General features: G+C 51.1%; 2 protein-coding genes across 3 annotated transcripts in view; one reads left to right on the top strand and one right to left on the bottom strand.

The window, feature by feature from the left end:
* Positions 1-2819: 2819 nt before the first annotated feature.
* Positions 2820-16510, bottom strand: CUNH22orf31 (chromosome unknown C22orf31 homolog). Its single transcript, XM_056116567.1, has 4 exons — positions 16500-16510; positions 14977-15052; positions 4469-4918; positions 2820-3251 (listed from the first exon to the last, which is right to left on the bottom strand). The coding sequence occupies exons 1-4, from the start codon at positions 16508-16510 to the stop codon at positions 2820-2822; spliced, it is 969 nt and encodes a 322-aa protein (XP_055972542.1).
* The window catches only part of KREMEN1 (kringle containing transmembrane protein 1), a 74603-nt gene continuing 72405 nt past the window's right edge, over positions 16372-18569 (top strand). The window contains exon 1 of one of the 2 annotated variants that reach the window (XM_056116580.1): positions 16372-16605. In XM_056116580.1, coding sequence (XP_055972555.1) covers positions 16509-16605 — 97 coding nt within the window. In that variant the 5' untranslated portion in view covers positions 16372-16508. The remainder of the gene's footprint in view (positions 16606-18569) is intronic. The other variant, XM_056116581.1, reaches the window with a different exon arrangement.

Here is an 18569-nt window from a genome sequence, read left to right as displayed (position 1 = left end):
GGGTGTGGTCACACACAACACCCCCCCCAAAAAAAATACCCCAAAAGCCTGTGATGAGGTTATTGACTTATTTCTAGCCAGGATTTAAGGAAAACTTCAGTGTTGATGAGCCATTTGCCACTTAGGAACTCGTTGGTGAAATTTGCCCTCTGCCCTGTAAGGTACAGTCCCTTGGGGCTGCCCCCTCTCCCCCCTGTGCCCTGCACACCTGTTGGCGAGGGTGTGAGAAGTGCCTAAGCTGTTGACATGTGATCTGGGCCGCCTTTATTTCTCGGCCAGGAGCAGCAGCTGCTGAGGACCAGAGCTTGCGTGCCGGGCTTGGGGGGAGGGGCAGGGGAGAGATGGCTTTTAACCGGAATTGCCAAGGCAGCTTCTCCGTGGTGGGGTGGGGTGGGGTGTTGTTGTTGATGGGGGTTTTTGTTGGTTTTGAATGCATATTTGCGTCCTTGTCTGAAACTAGACCCACAAAGTGACTTGCTTTTGCCCTGGCTGGGAAACCCCCTCACTAGCCTTAAGCGATCCGCAGAGAATGTGGCTTCAAAGGGGCTCTTGAAAATAAACCTGTCCGATTTTCACTTGAAAGAGTAATCACTACAGATGGCACGTTGTAGTCTGTCGTTTACAGGGTGGTAGAACCCCAAAAAATGGCGTTTGAAAACTTGTAACACATTGGCGCTGGCGTGGACCACGCGTGGAGCACGCTTGAGCGTGGACCACAATTGCAGCGTCGTCAACATGTTAAGTAACAGCCATTGTCTTCAGTTGTGTTCCCCGATCAGAGCTCAGAGTAGGGGAGGGGGTGGGGGGGGACCAGGATCTAGTAACCGATTACTAACTGCCTCACCGTTTCGATCAGAAGTTGAGAGCCAGAGAGTTATAGGGGTTAAGGCAGAAACTTGCCTTAAACCGAGAGGTTTTCTCTGAAGCTCAAAGACTTCAATAGTGCCAAGTACTTTCTTGGTGGCCTCTTAGTGGTGGTGACAGGGGAGTGGAGAGGGTCTATTGCTGCAGAAACTGGGAGCATGGTATTTTCCATGGAGAGCCATACCATCCGTACCCCCCAAGTCAGGCATGGTCCCAGGACCCCAGCCTGGGCACAGGACAGCCTTGTCACTGAAGAGTGCCAGAGCCAGTGATAGTTGGGCGCTTGGGGGTTTGACTGTGGAGGCCTCTCTTGGAGGACCTAGTCCCAGGGTGCTGGCTTTAGCTCTGTGCCACCCGAACCATTTTCTCGGAACCGGAACTGTTTCTTAGTGCCCTGCCACCAACCCCTCCCTCACGTGCTGCTAGTTCTACTCAAAGTTCACGCAGGACTAACGCTTTTAAAATGAGGTCTGGAAGAGAATTACTAATCAAGAGTATTATTTTTAAAAACAGAACTGCCTTTTTCTATTCTTTATATAAACTATTGTGTTGGTCTAACAAGGCACTATTTTTAAAATGTTTTTTAAAATTTTTTCTCCCATAGCACTTAAAAAGATATTTTGTAAAAACTTTGCTGTAAAGATTTTTGTAATGAAATGGTCTAAGGGCTCCTTCTCCAACATTACCATTTTTAAAAAATGTTTTAAAGGCTAGAAAACAACTTATGTATATTCTGTATATGTATAGCAGCACATTTCATTTATGGAAATATGTTCTCAGAATATTTATTTACTAATATATTTATCTTAAGCCATGTCTTATGTTGAAAGTGTGACATTGTGGAATAATCATTGAAAATGACTAACATGAGGCCCTGTAAATACATGATAATTGCACACAGATTTTACATATTTGCCGACCAAAAATGAATTAAAACAAGTTTCTTCTATGGTTTTTGTAACAAATTGTACAAATGACTGTAAAAAAAATACAATTTTATCAAGTATGTGTTATATGTTGTCATTGCTCCCTGGTGTAACGATCCGTAAACCCCCTCAAAGAAGTTGGCATGAAGGCGGTGCCCTTCACTCCAACTTCTGCAAACATCCGTCATTTCCTCCTACTCGCGTAGTTCAGCGCCAGGGTGGACATACCATAGAGCGTGGGGATTATGTCCTATTATGTCCTTGGTGGGGGGCGGGTAGTTTTTCTGCACAGCCTGGTGATGAGGGAGTAGGGGAAGTGGTAATTCGTGGAGAGCCGCACAGTTCACTCCAGAAACTGGGCCAGGTCAGAACAAGAGTTCAGGTAAGGCGCCTTGGACACGGGCATCCGGGTTTGATCCCCTGCACCATACATGTTCCCTGAGTACAGAGTCAGGAGCAAGCCCTGAGCACTGCTGGAGTGGCCAAAAACCTTTGAAAAGAGGGACTAGAAAGATATTATAGTGGGTAGGGGGCTTGCCTTGCATACAGCCGGCCCAGGTTCAATCCCTGAATCCCTGAGCACCACCCCCTCAAAAAAAAAAGAAACTGGGAACATGGGGTTGAATCGAAGTCATTGGCTTCATCTGCCAGACCTTTTTCTGCCTGGAAGACTCTAGCCCTGTAAGGAAAGGGGGCATGTAGGGCCTCCTATTTGGGGGCCGGGGAGATGGCTTCAGGGCTTGAGTACGTGGGGAGGCCCAAGTTCAGTCTGCAGCTTCAATTGGTCCTTCCCCAAGCACTGTCCACAGTGGCCCCAGAATAAACCCAAACCCGGAACAGCCGTGTTCACTACCTAACCCTGCAAATGGAGGGGAATCTTCGTCTGAAGGAATGGAGCCCATTGGTCCTGTTGACCGAGGAGAGTTCTGCCTTTGTAAAGCACTCGGAGATGACAAGGAAGGTGCAAAACGGTGTTTATTTTTCAGACGTCTAGCAGAGAATATGCTAACCCCAATTGAATCCCATGTTTCATTTGGGCCACTTGCTGGGCCCTGGGTCCTCAAGGACTTCCAGCAGTTTTATGCCCTGCAGGGAGTGTCCCTGGTCACTCTCAGGGGCAGCTGCCTGCCTGCGCAGCGCCTCCCAAAGCTTTTGTTTAATGGTCTTGCCCAGCTCCAAGCTGTATCTCTTGAGGCTCCCTGAAGGATTCCGTAGCATAGGTTCGACCACGGCATGGTAGAGAGCCCGGTACCCCTCTGTGGGCAGGCCGTGGATGGTGAGCACGTTCTCGGATGATGGCAGCTGCTGTCTCTCCCTGCCCGGCCCAAGCAACACGCCGCCCTTCCCGGCTGCGGTCCCAGTGTCCCAGGGTAGCGATTGGGTGGCAGCCACATGTTCAGCGTATCTGTTCTCAAGATCTTGGCGGCCTGTGACTTTTTTCTCCTTTGAACTTTCTTTACTCTAAGCCAGGAAGAAAGCAGAGAAGTCAGAGCTAAGACTTGAGATGGGAGCCCGGGATGATTATCTGGGATTTGTGTTCCAGCGTCTTGGTTACAGCAACAACCAACATTTGTCTAACAGGTTCTCGTTCCCTGCATTCCTTCCTCTGGACCGCTGCCTGCACACCCCCTGACCCCATAAGGTCAGCAAGAGATGGCTTTAAGGGCAAGAACAGAGGCCGAAGCCATAGTACAGCGGGGAGTGTGTTTGCCTTCCATGCGGCCAAGCTGGGTTTAATCTCTGCCATCCCTCATGGAGCCCTGAGCACCGCCAGGAGTAACTCCTGAATGTAGAGCCAGGAGTAACCCCTGAGCATTGCTGGATGTGACCCAAACGCAAAAAGCAAAATTTTAAAAAAAAAAGGCTCAATATTCACAGAGGTGAGTATTTATGGAGGGATAGTACAGCCAGTAGACCGCTTGCCTTACATGCGCTTTTGCTGGGTTTTGGTCCCTAGCACCCCAAATGGTCCCCAGAGCTCCACCAGAAGTGACCCTTGAGTTCAGAGCCATGAGTAAGTCCTGAGTACCGCTGGGTATGGCCGCAAAGGGCTTCTAAGCATTTCCTCTGCCCAGCTCTGCTCAAGAGCCTTTTGCATGCATTACCTCATTTAAGCCCTTGTAAGACGGCTAGTCTCCATTTTAGGGAACACAAAAAAAAAAGTACAAAAACAAAAAAAAAACAAGGCACAGTGGTACTCAATTACAGTCCAAGTTGGGGTTTGAACCCTCACTGCCTTGTTCCAGGGCACTTTCATAACTGTGCCGGCCACCAAAGTAGGGGTATGCCACTCAGATCAGTCCTCTGCTTGCCAGGTTCCCCGAGTGGAAGTTGAGAGCCACATCTGTGAGTCACCTCTTGGGTGCCAGTCATATGTACCTGCACTTCCCCCCCAGACCCTGGGTCCTGCCTACCTTTATTTTCCCATAAGCTCAAGTTCCTTTGTCTGGGTTTATGGAAAAAAATAAAAACTGCTTCATCCTCTTGAAGTACTAGGTAGAGAATAAAAAGCCCCAGAACTGCACACAATCTTTTTTTTTTTTAATGTAGGAGTACTGCTATTTATTCAGCCACTGATTAGCTGATTGAATACACAATCTTTTTAATATCAAGTCACCATCCTCCTGCCATCCCCCACAATCATGTCCTTCTTCCCACCCCCTATCCCCATCATCTACCTCACTGATGCCTCCTGCCAGCCTCCTGCGTCTCAGGAGTCCCAGCCGCTGGTCCCCTGGCTGCTTGTTCTGCAAACGGCTGGAGGTTCTGTTCCTGTCCTGGAGGCTAGGCTTCATGGCTGGATTGTCCGGAGAGCTGAATCTCTTCGAGGTCTTTGCTTTTCCCAACATATGTGGCCCTGGGCAGCATTTATCCTTCAGCTGTCGCCTGAGCACCAACTTAACCAGGGAGAATGAGCTGGCAATCAACGGGTTACTGACAACTTCCCAAGAAGAGGTGATACCTGGTGCGGGGCCATTGCCATTCCAGTTTGCGCATTCTCTGGCTGTCCAGATGTTGGCGAGAGCCGGCGTGTCCACATAGCAATCCTGGAGCCTGGTGTTGAGTAAGATGGACTGCCGAAGTCCATAGGTGGGGATGCTGGGATTGCGCCTCGCATAGATTGGATGCTAGAATTAGAAGGAGCGGGAGAAACAAAATCCCAAACAGTTCTCAAGCGAAAACTGAAAGGTCTACTTTGGAGGCTAAGGATTAAGATCTTGCTACAGATCATTCCTTCCACCTAGGCCTCAGAAATAATCTTTTTTTATTTTGTTTTTGGGTTACACCCAGCAATGCTCAGGGGTTATTCCTGGCTCTGCACTCAGGAATCACTCCTGGAGGCGCTTGGGGAACCATGTGGGATACTGGGAATTGAACCCAGGTTGACTATGTGCAAGGCAAGTGTCCTACTTGATGTACTTGCCTCAAAGATACAAAAAGACATTGGTGATAGGTAAGAATGGTTGTAAGACCCCCCCCCCACCTTAGAATACCTTTGGGGCCAGAGTGATAGTACGGCAGGTAGGGCACTTACCTTACACACAGCCAACCTGGGTTCAATTCTCAGCATCCCATATGGTCCCCCAAGCAATGCCAGGAGTAATCCCTAAGTGCAGAGCCAGGAATAAGTCCTGAGCACCACAAAGTGTAGGCAAAAAACAAAAGCCAAAAAATAAAAAAGTCTTTGTATCTTAGTTCTCAAAGCCATGGTAATATTCAGATTCTTAAACAACTTGCTTAGACTGGAAGTTGGGAGTTGGGAACATTTCTACGGAGCCAAAGACGATTGCTTAAGGGGACCCTTGGCAGGCAAGGAATAGAAGACAGGATCACTCAAAATTCCTCCACCAGCTGTAGTCACTTCTCAACCAGACCGTACCACAGAAATGACAGCAAGGGAAAATCCTGCCAAACTCTAAACCCTTTCGAAGTAGACTTCCATGAGTCAAGCTGCTAAGCAAGCAAATCTACTCTGGAGTCCATAAAGGTATAAAATGACGTAAAGGCAAAAATAACAACATAAAGGATGCTGGCCTTCATTTCCTAGGACCAACCACGATCAAGAGAACAATTTGGAGAGATTAGAATTACATACTTAAAGACACCTGGCTTTCGACAAAATGGCATCTATAAAAGAAAAAGAAAATCACCTTACCATAATTCAGTTGTCTTAAATTTTATTTTTTCTAGCTTAGTAGAGGGAAGAAATATGTACTTCCTTTCCCCTTTTTCTCATTTGTTGTTTTGCTTTGTTTAATTTGAATATTTCAAGTCTTTTTCTGCCTCAGTCACGTATGGGCAAATTGCAGCTTGTTTCGTTTTGGGCCCATGTAGATGCAGTTTTGAATCATTATCTGTAGTATTTGTGATGTCACTTTGGTTTGTGATGTGGGTGTGGGTGGATGTTACATCATCAGATTTTTATAGCTAATTTATGAGGGAAGAAATTCTGTTTTGTGGTGTTTCCCACCTCAAGAATTTCTGTAGACCTGATTCCTCTCCCCCTCCCCAGCCTACTCCAAATAACAAGGGTCTAACTTAAAGACCCTCTGGCACCTAAGATGCAGGCTTTTCAGGCCTGTAGCAATAGCACGGTGCGTAGGGCATTTGCCTTGCGTGCAGCCGACCCAGGTTCGATTCCCAGCATCCCATATGGTCCCCCGAGCACCGATAGGAGTAACTCCTGAGTGCAGAGCCAGGAGTAACCCCTGTGCATTGCCAGGTGTGATAAAAAAAAGAAGAGAAAAAAAAAAGAAGCAGGCTTTGCATGCAACAGAGCGAAGTATGCAAAGCAGATTTGTGGGTACAGGTAGTGGGATGCATCTTTCCACAAGCACAAGTGCCCTTCTCCATGCACATAAAGGAGGTACTGTTCAGTTCTCAGAACAGCTGCCAAGGTTAGGGACGTGCACGGAAAGAACACGTTCCTGCAGCCCTGGGCACCTCTCCCTGTGTGTGTCTCCCAGGAAGACAACATGGTTTCTGGAAGGTGGTTGTTTTTTGTTTTTTGTTTTTTTTACATCCCATGGCAAATGCAGTAATTAGAGCTGTTCTTGGTGTCAAGGGCTTGAACTAAAAACAAAGACGCCTCTTCCTGGGATCTCTTGGGCAATGCTTTGCTCCTTATCAGGTGCCTCTCCTGCTGGGGGTTTTGATTTTTCATACACAAAAGGCCAAAGGAGGCACCTTCCCTAGGGGGAGGAGAGCAGAATGATGGAAAAATCGAGTCTGTGTCTGGCAGAAGCTCCTGGAATCACATGTGTTGCCTGGTTGATTTTTCAAGTGTTGTCCCTGGAGTGAATCAAAGTCTGCAGGCAAGGCCACACCACAGACCCTGGTGGAACCACCTCCAGGCCCTCGACTGACAAATGCTCCCGTAGGACAATGGGGCCCATTCAGCAGTGAGTCCTGGCCTCATCTCCAGAGAGGTGGGTCAGGCCTCAAGCAGGGCGTTGGAAAGGGTTTGTCTCTGGGAAGGGTTTGCGAATGTCTGGAGCCTGGTTGGGCAGCATCCTTCCCCAGCTGGTGCATCCTAGAGAGGGGACACGGGCTTCTTGGGCTACCTTCCTCCTTTCTTCTGCACTGCAGGAACGAGAGGGAAACTTACACCAATAAAGATGTTGGGGCTGGAGTGATAGCACAGCGGGTAGGGCGTTTGCCTTGCACGTGGCCAACCCGGTTTGATTCCCAGCATCACATATGGTCCCCTGAGCACCCCCAGGAGGAATTCCTGAGTGCAGAGGTAATCCCTGTGCATCACCAGGTGTGAACCCCCCCCCAAAAAAAAAGCTTAAAAAAAGATGTGGGGCTGGAGCAATAGCACAGCGGGTAGGGCGTTTGCCTTGCACGCAGTCGACCCGGGTTCGATTCCCAGCATCCCATATGGTCCCCTGAGCACCACCAGGGATGATTCCTGAGTGCGAAGCCAGGAGTAACCCCTGTGCATCGCCAGGTGTGACCCAAGAAGAAAAAAAAAAAGATGTAGGAGAACTTGAACTCTTGTCTCCCATCTCCTCTTCCCCATCTTTTTGTTGTTGTTTTGTCTTTGGGCACACTCAGTGATGCCCAGGGCTCACTCCTGGCTCTGCACTCAGGAAGTACTCCTGCTGGTGCTCAGGGGACCCTATGGGATGCCGGGGATCAACAGGCATCTTACTCATGTACTATCTCGTCAGCCCCTCTCCTTCCCAAGCTTGGCTCACAGTTCCTCTCTTCCTCTTTATAGATGCTCACCTGTTATATTTACTTTCCTTGTCCTTTTACTCAGCGACTAAACAACTCTGCTTGGGAGAGCTCACAGAACCTCCCTTTAGCCCCGGGCTGTTCTTGTGGATGGCAGGTCACTGTTCAAATCGGATCCACTCTGCCTACTGTGTTCCTCACTTCAATTCACTGTGTCCTGGAAGTTCGAGTACTTTAGAACACTTAGCCTTTGTTATTTCTCCTACATGAAACAAAGAAATATTAGTCATTTTTTTTTTAACGCTTCGTGTAGGCCAGGCACTGTTCTGGGCACTTAATACAATCACTTCATGAAATACTACCAGCAGTAGTGTGGTTTTGTGGATTGTGGCCAGCCCCATTTCACAGATGGAGAAACTGAGGAACAGGTGCCTCTGTGCTCTCCTAGTGCCTCTGCACTGCTGGAGGTCTCCTGCCCAGATTAAAAAAAATGAGAAATCAAAATGCAAATACAATTTGGTCCAGAGTTCTAATTACTTTTCTTCCTTTCTTTTCTTTATTTTTAATTATGGGGGGGGGGGGGCGAGTCACGGCTCAAGAACCGCAACCCTAATCCCAAAGCTAGTAGCCAACAACGGCTGGTCTCAAGTCTCGCTCTCTACTTGGAACTACAAGTGATGCTTTAAGGCCTGCCCTCAACTCTGCATAGTTACTTGTTCTACCTGGGCTCAGTTCTAGTACTGTCTTCATCATGAGACTGTCTTTGGACTCTGGAGTTCATTTGCCCTAATTATCCATGTCCCTCCCTCAAGGATAAGTGAATTCACATCTTGAAACTTTACTTTCCTCATCTGTGAAATGGGAATAGTAATAGAGCTTACCAGCTGTGAGGATGAAACAGAACAATGCTTGTGAAGCTCTTGACACATAGAAAGCACTCCTAGGGGGCAGAGGAGTGCAGTGAGTAGGGTGTCTGCCTTGTGCGTGGCCGACCCGTGCTCCATCCCTGGTATCCCATATGGTCCCCTGAGTACCACCAAGACTAATTCCTGAATGCAGAGCCAGGGGTAAACCCCTGAGCATCGCCAGGTGTGACCACCCCCCCACAAAAAAACAAAAAGTACTCCATAAATAATGTTCTTATTAGATCATGTCCTCTTCAAGACCCTTTCTTAAGACTGTTGCCCATGACTGGGGCTGGAGCAATAGCACTGCGGGTAGGGTGTTTGCCTTGCACGTGGCTAACCTGGGTTCAATTCCCAGCATCTCATATGGTGCCCCGAGCACCGCCAGGAATAATTCCTGAGTGTAGAGCCAGGAGTAACCCCTGAGCATCGCTGGGTGTGACCCAAAAACCAAAACCAAAAGAAAAAAAAAGTAAGACTGCTACCCATGACCTAAGTGACATTAACTTAATATTACATAACTACTTCATCTCACATTCTACTGATTCTGATTTGACCTGTGACTTTTCTTTTCCCATGATCCATCTTCACTTAAGCCTGTGTCAGATTCAGGGCGTACTTAAAGGTGACACATTGTCTGCTGTGCTGTGCTAGAATATTGTTAAGAATATCCCATACTGGGCTGGAGCAATAGCACAGTGGGTAGTGCACAGAACCAGAAGTAACCCCTAAGCATCGCTGGGTGTGACCCAAAAAGCAAAAAAAAAAAAAAAAAAAAAGAACATCCCATGCTTCCTTCCCTGAAAAAGAAGTGAGTCTCCAAAGATGTGTAAAGGCAAGTGACTAGCCAATTGAAGGTTGTTCGGGAGATGGTTCATAATTATAAATTGTGAGGGACCAGGGAGATAAGGTCAAAAGGCTAGAGTGCATGTCTGGCATGACAGGGTCCTGGGTTCAAATCTCAGCCCTGCGTAACCTCCCTTGCACCAGCAGGTGTGCCCTGCAGTGCCGGAGGTCTCCCGCCCAGATTTTTTTAAAAAACAACTATAAAAAAACTTATTGTGGATATTCATAATAAGCAATAGAAAATAAATTATCTAGCATCTGCCTGTGGCAAGCAGGCTTGAATAGCGGTGGGAAAATTCGAAATAATGGTGGTGGGAAGGTGTAATGGTGATGGTGGGATTAGTGTTGAAATACTGAATGCAATCCATTAATGTGAACAATCTTCTGAAAATAAAATTAAAAATTAAAAACTAATCCAACTATAAATCAGAATGCAAATACTCTTTGGCCTGGAGTTCTAAAACTATGGCAAGCATTTGTTTGCTTTTTAGTTTTCTTCTTTTCTTTTCTTTAGCTTTAATTATTTGGAGGAGGGTCACACCCAGCAATGCTCAGGACTCCCTTCTAGCTCTGCACTCAGGGATCACTTGTGGCGGGGTTCAGGGAATCATATGGGGTACCTGGGTTGGCTGTGCACAAGGCAAGTTCACCGTACTATTGCCATGGCCCCTATTTCCTTTTTTTTTTTAAATTTTGGTCTCTGAACCACACCTTAGTGGTGTGCTCAGGGCTTACTCCTGGCTCTGTGCTCAGGAGTCACTGCTGGCAGGGTTCAGGTGACCATATGCAATGCAGTGCTGGAGATCAAAGGCAGGTGAACAGGACACAAGGCAAACGCATTCCTATCTCTGTTCTATTATCTCTCTAGCCTCCTCAGCAAGCATTTTCATCCCTGATTTCATCACTTGATCCAGAGAACTTGGGCTGGGACAAAAGAGCTTCCATGTTACTATAAAGCCTGCTCCTCATTTTGATTCTTCAATGGACCTTTTTTATTCTACTGAGCTCCGTCTAAATAGCCTTCATTTTCCATCCATCATTTGTTCATCATTTGGAACTGTGCTTCCTGACAGATCTAAACCACCCTTCTATTTGGAAACACGTCTGCCTTTCTTTGATGCTTAGCCAAACTCTCCTCACTGTATTTTTAGTTCCTTCGAGTTGTACTTTAATTTTTTTTCCTTTCTTTAAAACTACTTTTTTCTCTGTTACTTCTCCCATTCTCTTCCTGGAAGATCGGTTAACTAAAGAGTCAACAGTGCCCCTTTATATTAATTTTCATTTTAGCCCCAAATGCAAATGAAATATACTTGTTTTGAATTTCCTCAGATGTTTTTACTTTAACACCCAAGCAGAAAACTTCCACACCCATATGGGAACATCTCTGAGGTTCATGATGTAGAAGATTTAGGGAAAAAGAGAAAAACTGGATGAGAGAATTTGAAAAAATTCCTGAGCCATGATGTAGGCTCAGAGCGCCAATGATTTAGACCACATGTACTGCATACCCACCTAGTGCAGGCGCCAGAGAGGAACTACGGGGGTCCAGGCTGCTGGTCACCCCTTCTCACCTAACTCAGTTCTCAGATCTGGTTGCCTGGATGTCCTATGGGCGCTTCTTGCCCATAATGTGCAAAACCAAATTCTTTCTCTCCTTCCACTACCATCAGAATAAACTACGGCTTCTCTTGAGTTTTCCATCACTGGCTGCCTGACCCAGAAACCTGTGGAGAGGACCAGCAAAGATACATGCTGAGCCCAGTTTTAAGTTTAAGAAAAAAAACCCACAGAAATATTGGTTCTGTTTTTGGAGGGTTCCCCAAGCCCAGTGAGGAGTGAAAGCCCTAATCACCACCACCGGGTGTGGCCCCAAAACTTAAAATGAAAGTGAAATCAAAATGAAATGTTATACTAGGGATATTATAAATACAATCCTAATATAATATTTTACATTAGGATGAGGCTCAAGTTGTAGCATTGTGCCTTCTATGTATTAAACCCGGGGTTCAACTGTGGGCATTGCAAGGTACAGAGCACTGTGGGTGTGACCCCAAAAATGCTAAAAAGAAAAGAAATAGGATAATATATTGCCTTAAACAGTTTATTAAATAGGCTTAGTATATATTTAATGTATTAAGAAATATATTCATATAATATACACATATACACATATATTGGGCTGGAGCAATAGCAGTTGTAGGGCGTTTGCACAGCTGGCCCGGCAAGCTGGGTTCGATTCCTCCTCCCCTCTCGGAGAGCCCAGCAAGCTACTGAGAGTATCTCGCCTGCATGGCAAAGCCTGGGTAGCTTTATCCATGATGTACTCAATATGCCAAACATAGTAACAACAAGTCTCACGATGGAGACGTTACTGGGCCCCCTTGAGCAAATTGATGAACAACAGGAGGACCGTGACCATGACAGTGACACATATATTATACATAATATATTACACATAATACATATATATGTGTGTGTAAATATATATATATATATATATATATATATATATTTGGTTGGTTTTGGGAGCATACCCAGCAGTGCTCGGGGCTTACTCCTAGATCTATGCTTAGGAATCTTTTCTGGTAAAGCTTGGGGAATGACATGGGGTACCAGAGATCGAACCCAATTTGGCCGTGTTAAAGGTATACACCTTACCTGCTGTACCCAGTAATATAATGTTATATAATTTCTGGGTGTTTGGGGATCCCTTACCCGTTTGTGTCTGAGTGAATGCCCTGCTTGCGTCACCAGAATCCTGGCCCCTGGTCACTTAGCAAACGTCCCAACTCTGTAAGGACAAGGAGGCAGGTCACTGCGGTGTGACTAAGCCTGTGTGCAGTTCTGGGGTCGCAGTGCCTGGCTACAAAGCCCAGCTTCCCTTCCGTGTGACCTTTGGGCAAACCATTCTGTTCTTTAATTTAGGGGGGTGGGAGAGTGCCTCCTTTTAGAGAGCACTGTGTGAAGAGCAGAGGCAAACACTTCACCTTGCCTGCAGTTCAGGAACGGCCTTGGTCAATATTTGCTATGCTTGTTCTGATTATCATCACTAGACTCCTAAACTAGTGCTCTCCCTGAGTAAAAATTATTCCAAACTAGAATTTCAAAGATTTACCGATCAGCTCATCTACCAGCTTTTTCCGCTTATTGGCAAATCCAGCTGCCCTGGGAGGCACTGAAAGGCCAAACCACACACTGTAAGCAAGCAGACAGACGGACAGACACATACCCGCATCTTCCTGGAGACTCAGGAACTGCCAATGCCCTCACTCTTTCCATGAAATCAAGCTGCTAAATGACTGAGGCATGAGAAGCATTGAAATGGATAGTTCGGGCTGCTCCTTGCCAGAGCTGAGACCACATCACTGAGCGAAAGACCTTGAGGCCCTGAGTGCCCTGACCTAGACCGGCTCAACTCTATTTTTAGTGACCGGACGCTCTTTCCATCACCTGTGCTGAGCTTTAAGCTGGAGAAAGAGGGGAGGGAATGGGGAAGGCCAACGGGGTATATCTCATAACATCAGTGGGGGCAGGGGGCACAGTCTCGGTTCTGTGTACTGGCCAGCGTCACAGGCAGAGGCGTGATGCGTAAAGCTATACAAGTCCCCGAGTTAGAAGGCCCCCATGCTAGGTTTAATGCTAGCTTGTCTCCATCCCGAAATTCTTCATAATTTCGAATCAATTTTCCCACATTGCCACTTCTCACCGGATCCTGGCAATTATGCTGCAAAGGAAGAGTTTGCCTGGGCTGTGCACACATGTAACAGAGTCAGTGAAGGGAGGAGGCTCCATCCACCCGGCTGGGGCACCTTCCTGCAGGGGTCCAGGAAAGACAGACCCTGGCTACTCTCAGGAAGCATGAACCCACGACCTAGCCAATGGGAGGCCTTGTTTTCACTTCAATTTAATCTTGGCCTGCCTTTTTCTATTTCCGATATCAATATGGGCGAGATGTGAATGAATATTTAAAAACTGTTGAGAGGGGCTGGAGCAATAGCACAATAGCACGGGTAGGACGTTTGCCTTGCACGCGGCCGACCCGCGTTTGATTCCCAGCATCCCATATGGTCCCCTGAGCACTGCCAGGAGTGATTCCTGAGTGCAGAGCCAGGAGTAACCCCTGAGCATTGCCGGGTGTGACCCAAAAGGCAAAAATTAAAAAAAATAAAATAAAAACTGTCGAGAGATATCAGACTTTGGAGACATAGGCCTCGCTACACTCTTTCCCCAACTCTCTATGTAAGGGATTCCAGGTATCATTCTTTTGTCAACAAAGCAGTTTCTTGGTCTTTGGCACACTTTTTGCTCTTTGAAATCCACCCCTTTTTTTCATATTGGTGAACCGACCTGTCCCTCTACTATTCTCCTGGGAGGAATGAGGCCACTTTGTCTGATGGTACACTTGGCATGTTCCCCTTTCTCTTCGCTTCTTACCTTCTCCTCCCTCCCTTCCTCCTTTCTTCCCTCCTCCTTTTCCCCTTCCTTTCTCCCTCCCTCCCTTCCTTCCTCTTTCCTCCCTCCCCTTCCCAACCCCCCCCCCCCATGCCTTACCCATTGTACCATCTCTCCCCTAAGTACTTCTCGGAGAGAGGAATTTTCACCAGTGTTAGGTGCTCACTCTGTTCCACCCCTTCCCTCCCCGCACCGTTGTGCCTCCAGCATCAAATCTCATCACAACGTCTCTGAAAGTGCTTCTGCCTGTGAGGGTGCAAGTGAGTTTCTGCGTCCTGCAAGAAAAGGACCGGGAGGGAACCAGTAACCGGTGAAGAAAGGAAACTGAGCAAGAATGGGAGAATCCAGGTGGGATGGAGAAGGTGTGCGCAGGGACTGGGAGTCGCGGCCGGGTGGGGGTGCGGGGCACGTGTGTGTGTGTGGAGTGGGGGGAGGTTTCCCTGCTGCAATCAGGTGCCCGGAGGATTCCTGAAGTCGAGAATGACAACGTGAAAACAATCCCTGAACAAGATTCTTCATGCCGCTCCATGGTGTGGGTGGAGAGGGACAGACTGAGAGGCCTCGAGGGAGGTAGCTGCTCTTGGGGGCCCAGCCCCGGAGCAGCTGGGGTGTGTGTGTGTGGGGGGCAGGTCTTGGGAGGGGGCGAGTGGGCGGATCCCGGCGCGGGGGGCGCGGGGCGCAGGGGCTGGAGCGCGGAAGGCGGGCCGGAGCCACCGGGTGCGGGAGCGCCCGGCCAGGGCGCGGCGAGTCGGCACGCGAGGGCAGACGTTCCCTCGACCGCGCCAGGCGCAGGCCCACACTTGCAGCCGCGGGACCCGGGACTTGAAAGCGCCGAACACGCCGCCCGGACCTGCCCCGCGGGGCGTCACCGCGGCGCTAGAGGCGGGAGCCCCGGGGGTGCGGGGGAGGGGGGACACCCCCGACGGCCCCGAGAGCGGCGCGGCCCGGGAAGACCTCGGCGGGGCGGAGGGGGTTCAGCGAATCACGCGCCTCGGAGGCCCCGCATCCCCGTCGGTGGAGACGCATCCCGGGGCCTGAGCCCGGGTACCGCGGGGAGGGCGCTCGCCTGGCCCGCAGCGGACCCGGATTCGATCCCCGACATCCCACGTGCACCGCCGGGAGTGATTCCTGAGCGCAGGGCCAGGGGTAGTCCCTGAGCATCGCCGGGCGTGTCCCCCTCCAACCCTCCCCCCAAAAAAAAACATTAAGGGGGCTGGAGAGATAGCACAGCCGTTAGGACATTAGCCTTGCACGCGGCTGACCTGGGTTCGATTCCCAGCATCCCATATGGTCCCCCGAGCACCGCCAGGAGTAACTCCTGAGTGCAGAGCCAGGAGTAGCCCCTGTGCATCGCCAGGTGTGACCCCAAAAGAAAAAAAAACATTAAAAGGTGCACCCTCACCCCATCCGCTACGGGACTCCGGGCGCCTTGCCTAATTCCTTTTGTTGTTATTCCTTTCGGTAATCCCCTTCTGCACTCCGCAGGCTCAGAGGCGTCAACTTGTCCCGCTTCAGAACCAGGATGCCCCCTCTGTGGCAAGAATCGGGAAGGTGCAAGGAACGCACAGTCTCTAAAGCCACGCCGTGCGCGTGGGCTGCCACGCGTGGCTCCGTGGCCTACGCCCCCCGGGAGTCGTAGGGCTGCGTCGTCGCCCCCTTTAGCATAGATAAAGTGATTGAAGAGCAGCTAGTCTTCCTTTACACCCGCCCCGCCCGGTATTTTCCAGTGTGCGAGCGGGGGATGTGAGCTCGGGCAGGTCGACTCGAGGACATTTTTTTTTTCTGATTGCCGTTACCTTGAATTCTAGCTGGGACGCCAAGGAGAAGCGGTTTGCCAACGATCGTTCTGGCTATTACCGCCGCGTTCCGGTCGGCGTGTGGGTCACGACCCGACAGAGGGTGGAGCGGGGTCACCCTGGGCGCGGGCCGGCTCCGGCCGCGTCCAACGCCCGCCTGGGGACTCGGAGGCGGGGCTCCGGGCCCCGCCCCTCACCTGCTGGCCCCGCCCCCGGGGCGCCGGCCGGCGCGCCTCCGGGCGGGCCCAGGTGAGCCGCGCTGGGCGTGGCCCGGGCGTGAGTGGCAGGCGCGGGGCGGGGCGGGGCGGGGCGCGTCGAGGCCCCGCCCCCAGGCCTGGCGGCGGAGCCCCGGGAGGGCCGCGGGCGCGCGGGGCGGCGGCGGCGGCGGCGCGGGGGAGGGCGGGCCGGGGCGGGGCGGCGGGCGGCCGGGGCGGGGCCACCGTCCGGCCCCGCGTCCCGCTCCCATGGCCGCCCCCGGCTCCCGGCGCTGCCCCCTCTCCCCCGGGCCGCGCCCCGGGGCCCCGCACTGACGGCCCATGGCGCCGCCCGCCGCCCGCCTCGCCCTGCTCTCCGCCGCGGCGCTCGCGCTGGCGGCCCGGCCCGCGCCCGGCCTCGGCCTCGGCCCCGGACCCGGTGAGTGAGCGGCGACCCCCGCGCCCGCCAGGCTCCTTCACGCCCCCGCCGGGGCTGCCGCGGCTCCTCCTCCGGCCCCCGCGGAGCCGCCCCCCGGCGCGCGGCCCCGGGACCCTCGGCGCGGGCCCGCGGCGGGGGCGCTTTCTGCCCCCGCGGCCTCCCCGGGGACCCCCGTCCTGCGCCGCCCCGCGCCGCCGCTCTCCCGTTTCGCGGGCACCGACCCCGCGGCCCCTCCGCGCCGCCGCCGCGAGCCCGGGGCTTGCCCGCGCCCGGCCCGCGGGGACCCGGAGGGACCCGAGGTGACTCCCGGCCGCCGGGTCCTGGGACGACCCGCGCCGGCTGCGCGGCGGGGCGCGCGCTCCTCCCCCACCCCCGCACCCGCGCCTTTGAACTTCCTCCTGGCTCAGGTGCCGGCCCCGCGTGGCTGGCGAGAGGGAGGGGGGGAAGGGGGCGGTGGGCCGCCGATCCGCAGTTTTGGGGGGCTTCTTCGGAAGGGGAGGCGCCGAGCCCCGTTTCCCCAGGAGCCCTTCCCCACCCCCCGCACCCCATTCCGCTGGGAGCCGCCCTCCCCCCCTCCCCGGCCAGGCTGGGTCCTCCCGAGGTGGGCACCCCGCAGCCCGCCCAGCACCAGCTTGGAAGCTGGGACTTTGGCTTCGCGGCCACACACCACACACACACACACACACACACACACACACCACACACACACACTTTGGCTTCTCACACACACACATACACTCACACACTTTGGCTTCACACACACTCTCACACACCCTGACTCAAGTACACACACAGACACACACACATCACACACCCTGACTCAAGTACACACACAGACACACACACATACGCGCGCACACACACACTCCCTGCCTCGAAGCGCGCACACGCCCTGCCTCAAAGCACAAACCTTTCCTAACTAAAGAGCAGGCAAAAAAGGGCGTCGTCTGGCCCAGTTACATTTCTCTGCAGGTTCTCTGGGCCTAAGTGAAAGAGACCATTGCCCCCATGGAGGAAAATCTGTATTTTGCACATGAGATCCCCGTCACTGGTGTTGTTGGAAAGACAGGATTCTTGGAAGAACGCACCAAATTGTTTCCTTTGGCTTGGATTCACCAGAGGACAGGGCTTGATTGTCACTTAACTGAGCGGAGTGAGGCCCTGGCTTCAGTTTTCTGAGCCTCAGTTTCCCTCCTCCGTGGAGGAGGGTGTATGTTGACTCCCTCACCTGGTGTTGTGAAGATTAAATGACGTGCTGCAGGTAACACACCCACACAGAGAAGGCAGTCAGTAAACCTATCTTAATGCTTTTTATAGTGCTTCCCAGTTCACCAAGTGCTAGACACCTCATTTGCCCTGGGAATGCTCTGAGCTTCCACCCTGATTAATCCCTATTAAAAGGCAGCGTTTGGCTCTAGATCAGTAGGCCAGGGGGCTCCGTATGCTACCGTGAACCTTAGGTTCCACAAGTGGTTTCTGAGTGATGGGAGCCCTTCTAGGGGCCTTCCAGTTTGACCCTTTTTACTCTTGAGCAATGAAGGGGGAACTTTATGAGAGCCAAAATATGTCAACATGACTGTAACCTAGTAAGCCCTGAGCTCCTCTTGTGCTATCTGTGTGGTCAGGATTTAATGTCTGCTACAGCCAGAGAGGTAGGGGTGGAAATAAACCAGTGCCCCTTCTGGAAAGGGCAGAGAAATGGTTCTGAAAAGTGTCACATGAGCCAGTCCTGCTTGTGTTTATTAGAAAGTGGCATCCTCTCCTCAGCTACTTTTGCTGGGAAGAGTGGAATGAAGCTGTTCTCAGTTTGAACCAGAAAACTTGGTGTGCGTTTTCATTTGGGAGTCTGAGGTAAGGACACATAAATAATCATTGTGTAATGATTTATGACAAGTGCTCTAAAATCCCAAGTTAGTGGGCTTCACTAACTTTTTCCTACCATCATGGTATATCAATACTTTTGT

The sequence above is a fragment of the Sorex fumeus genome, unplaced genomic scaffold (assembly GCF_029834395.1).
Source record: "Sorex fumeus unplaced genomic scaffold, SorFum_2.1 ptg000032l, whole genome shotgun sequence".
In the NCBI taxonomy this organism is placed as follows: Eukaryota; Metazoa; Chordata; class Mammalia; order Eulipotyphla; family Soricidae; genus Sorex; species Sorex fumeus.
This window is presented reverse-complemented; position numbering and strand designations above follow the sequence as displayed.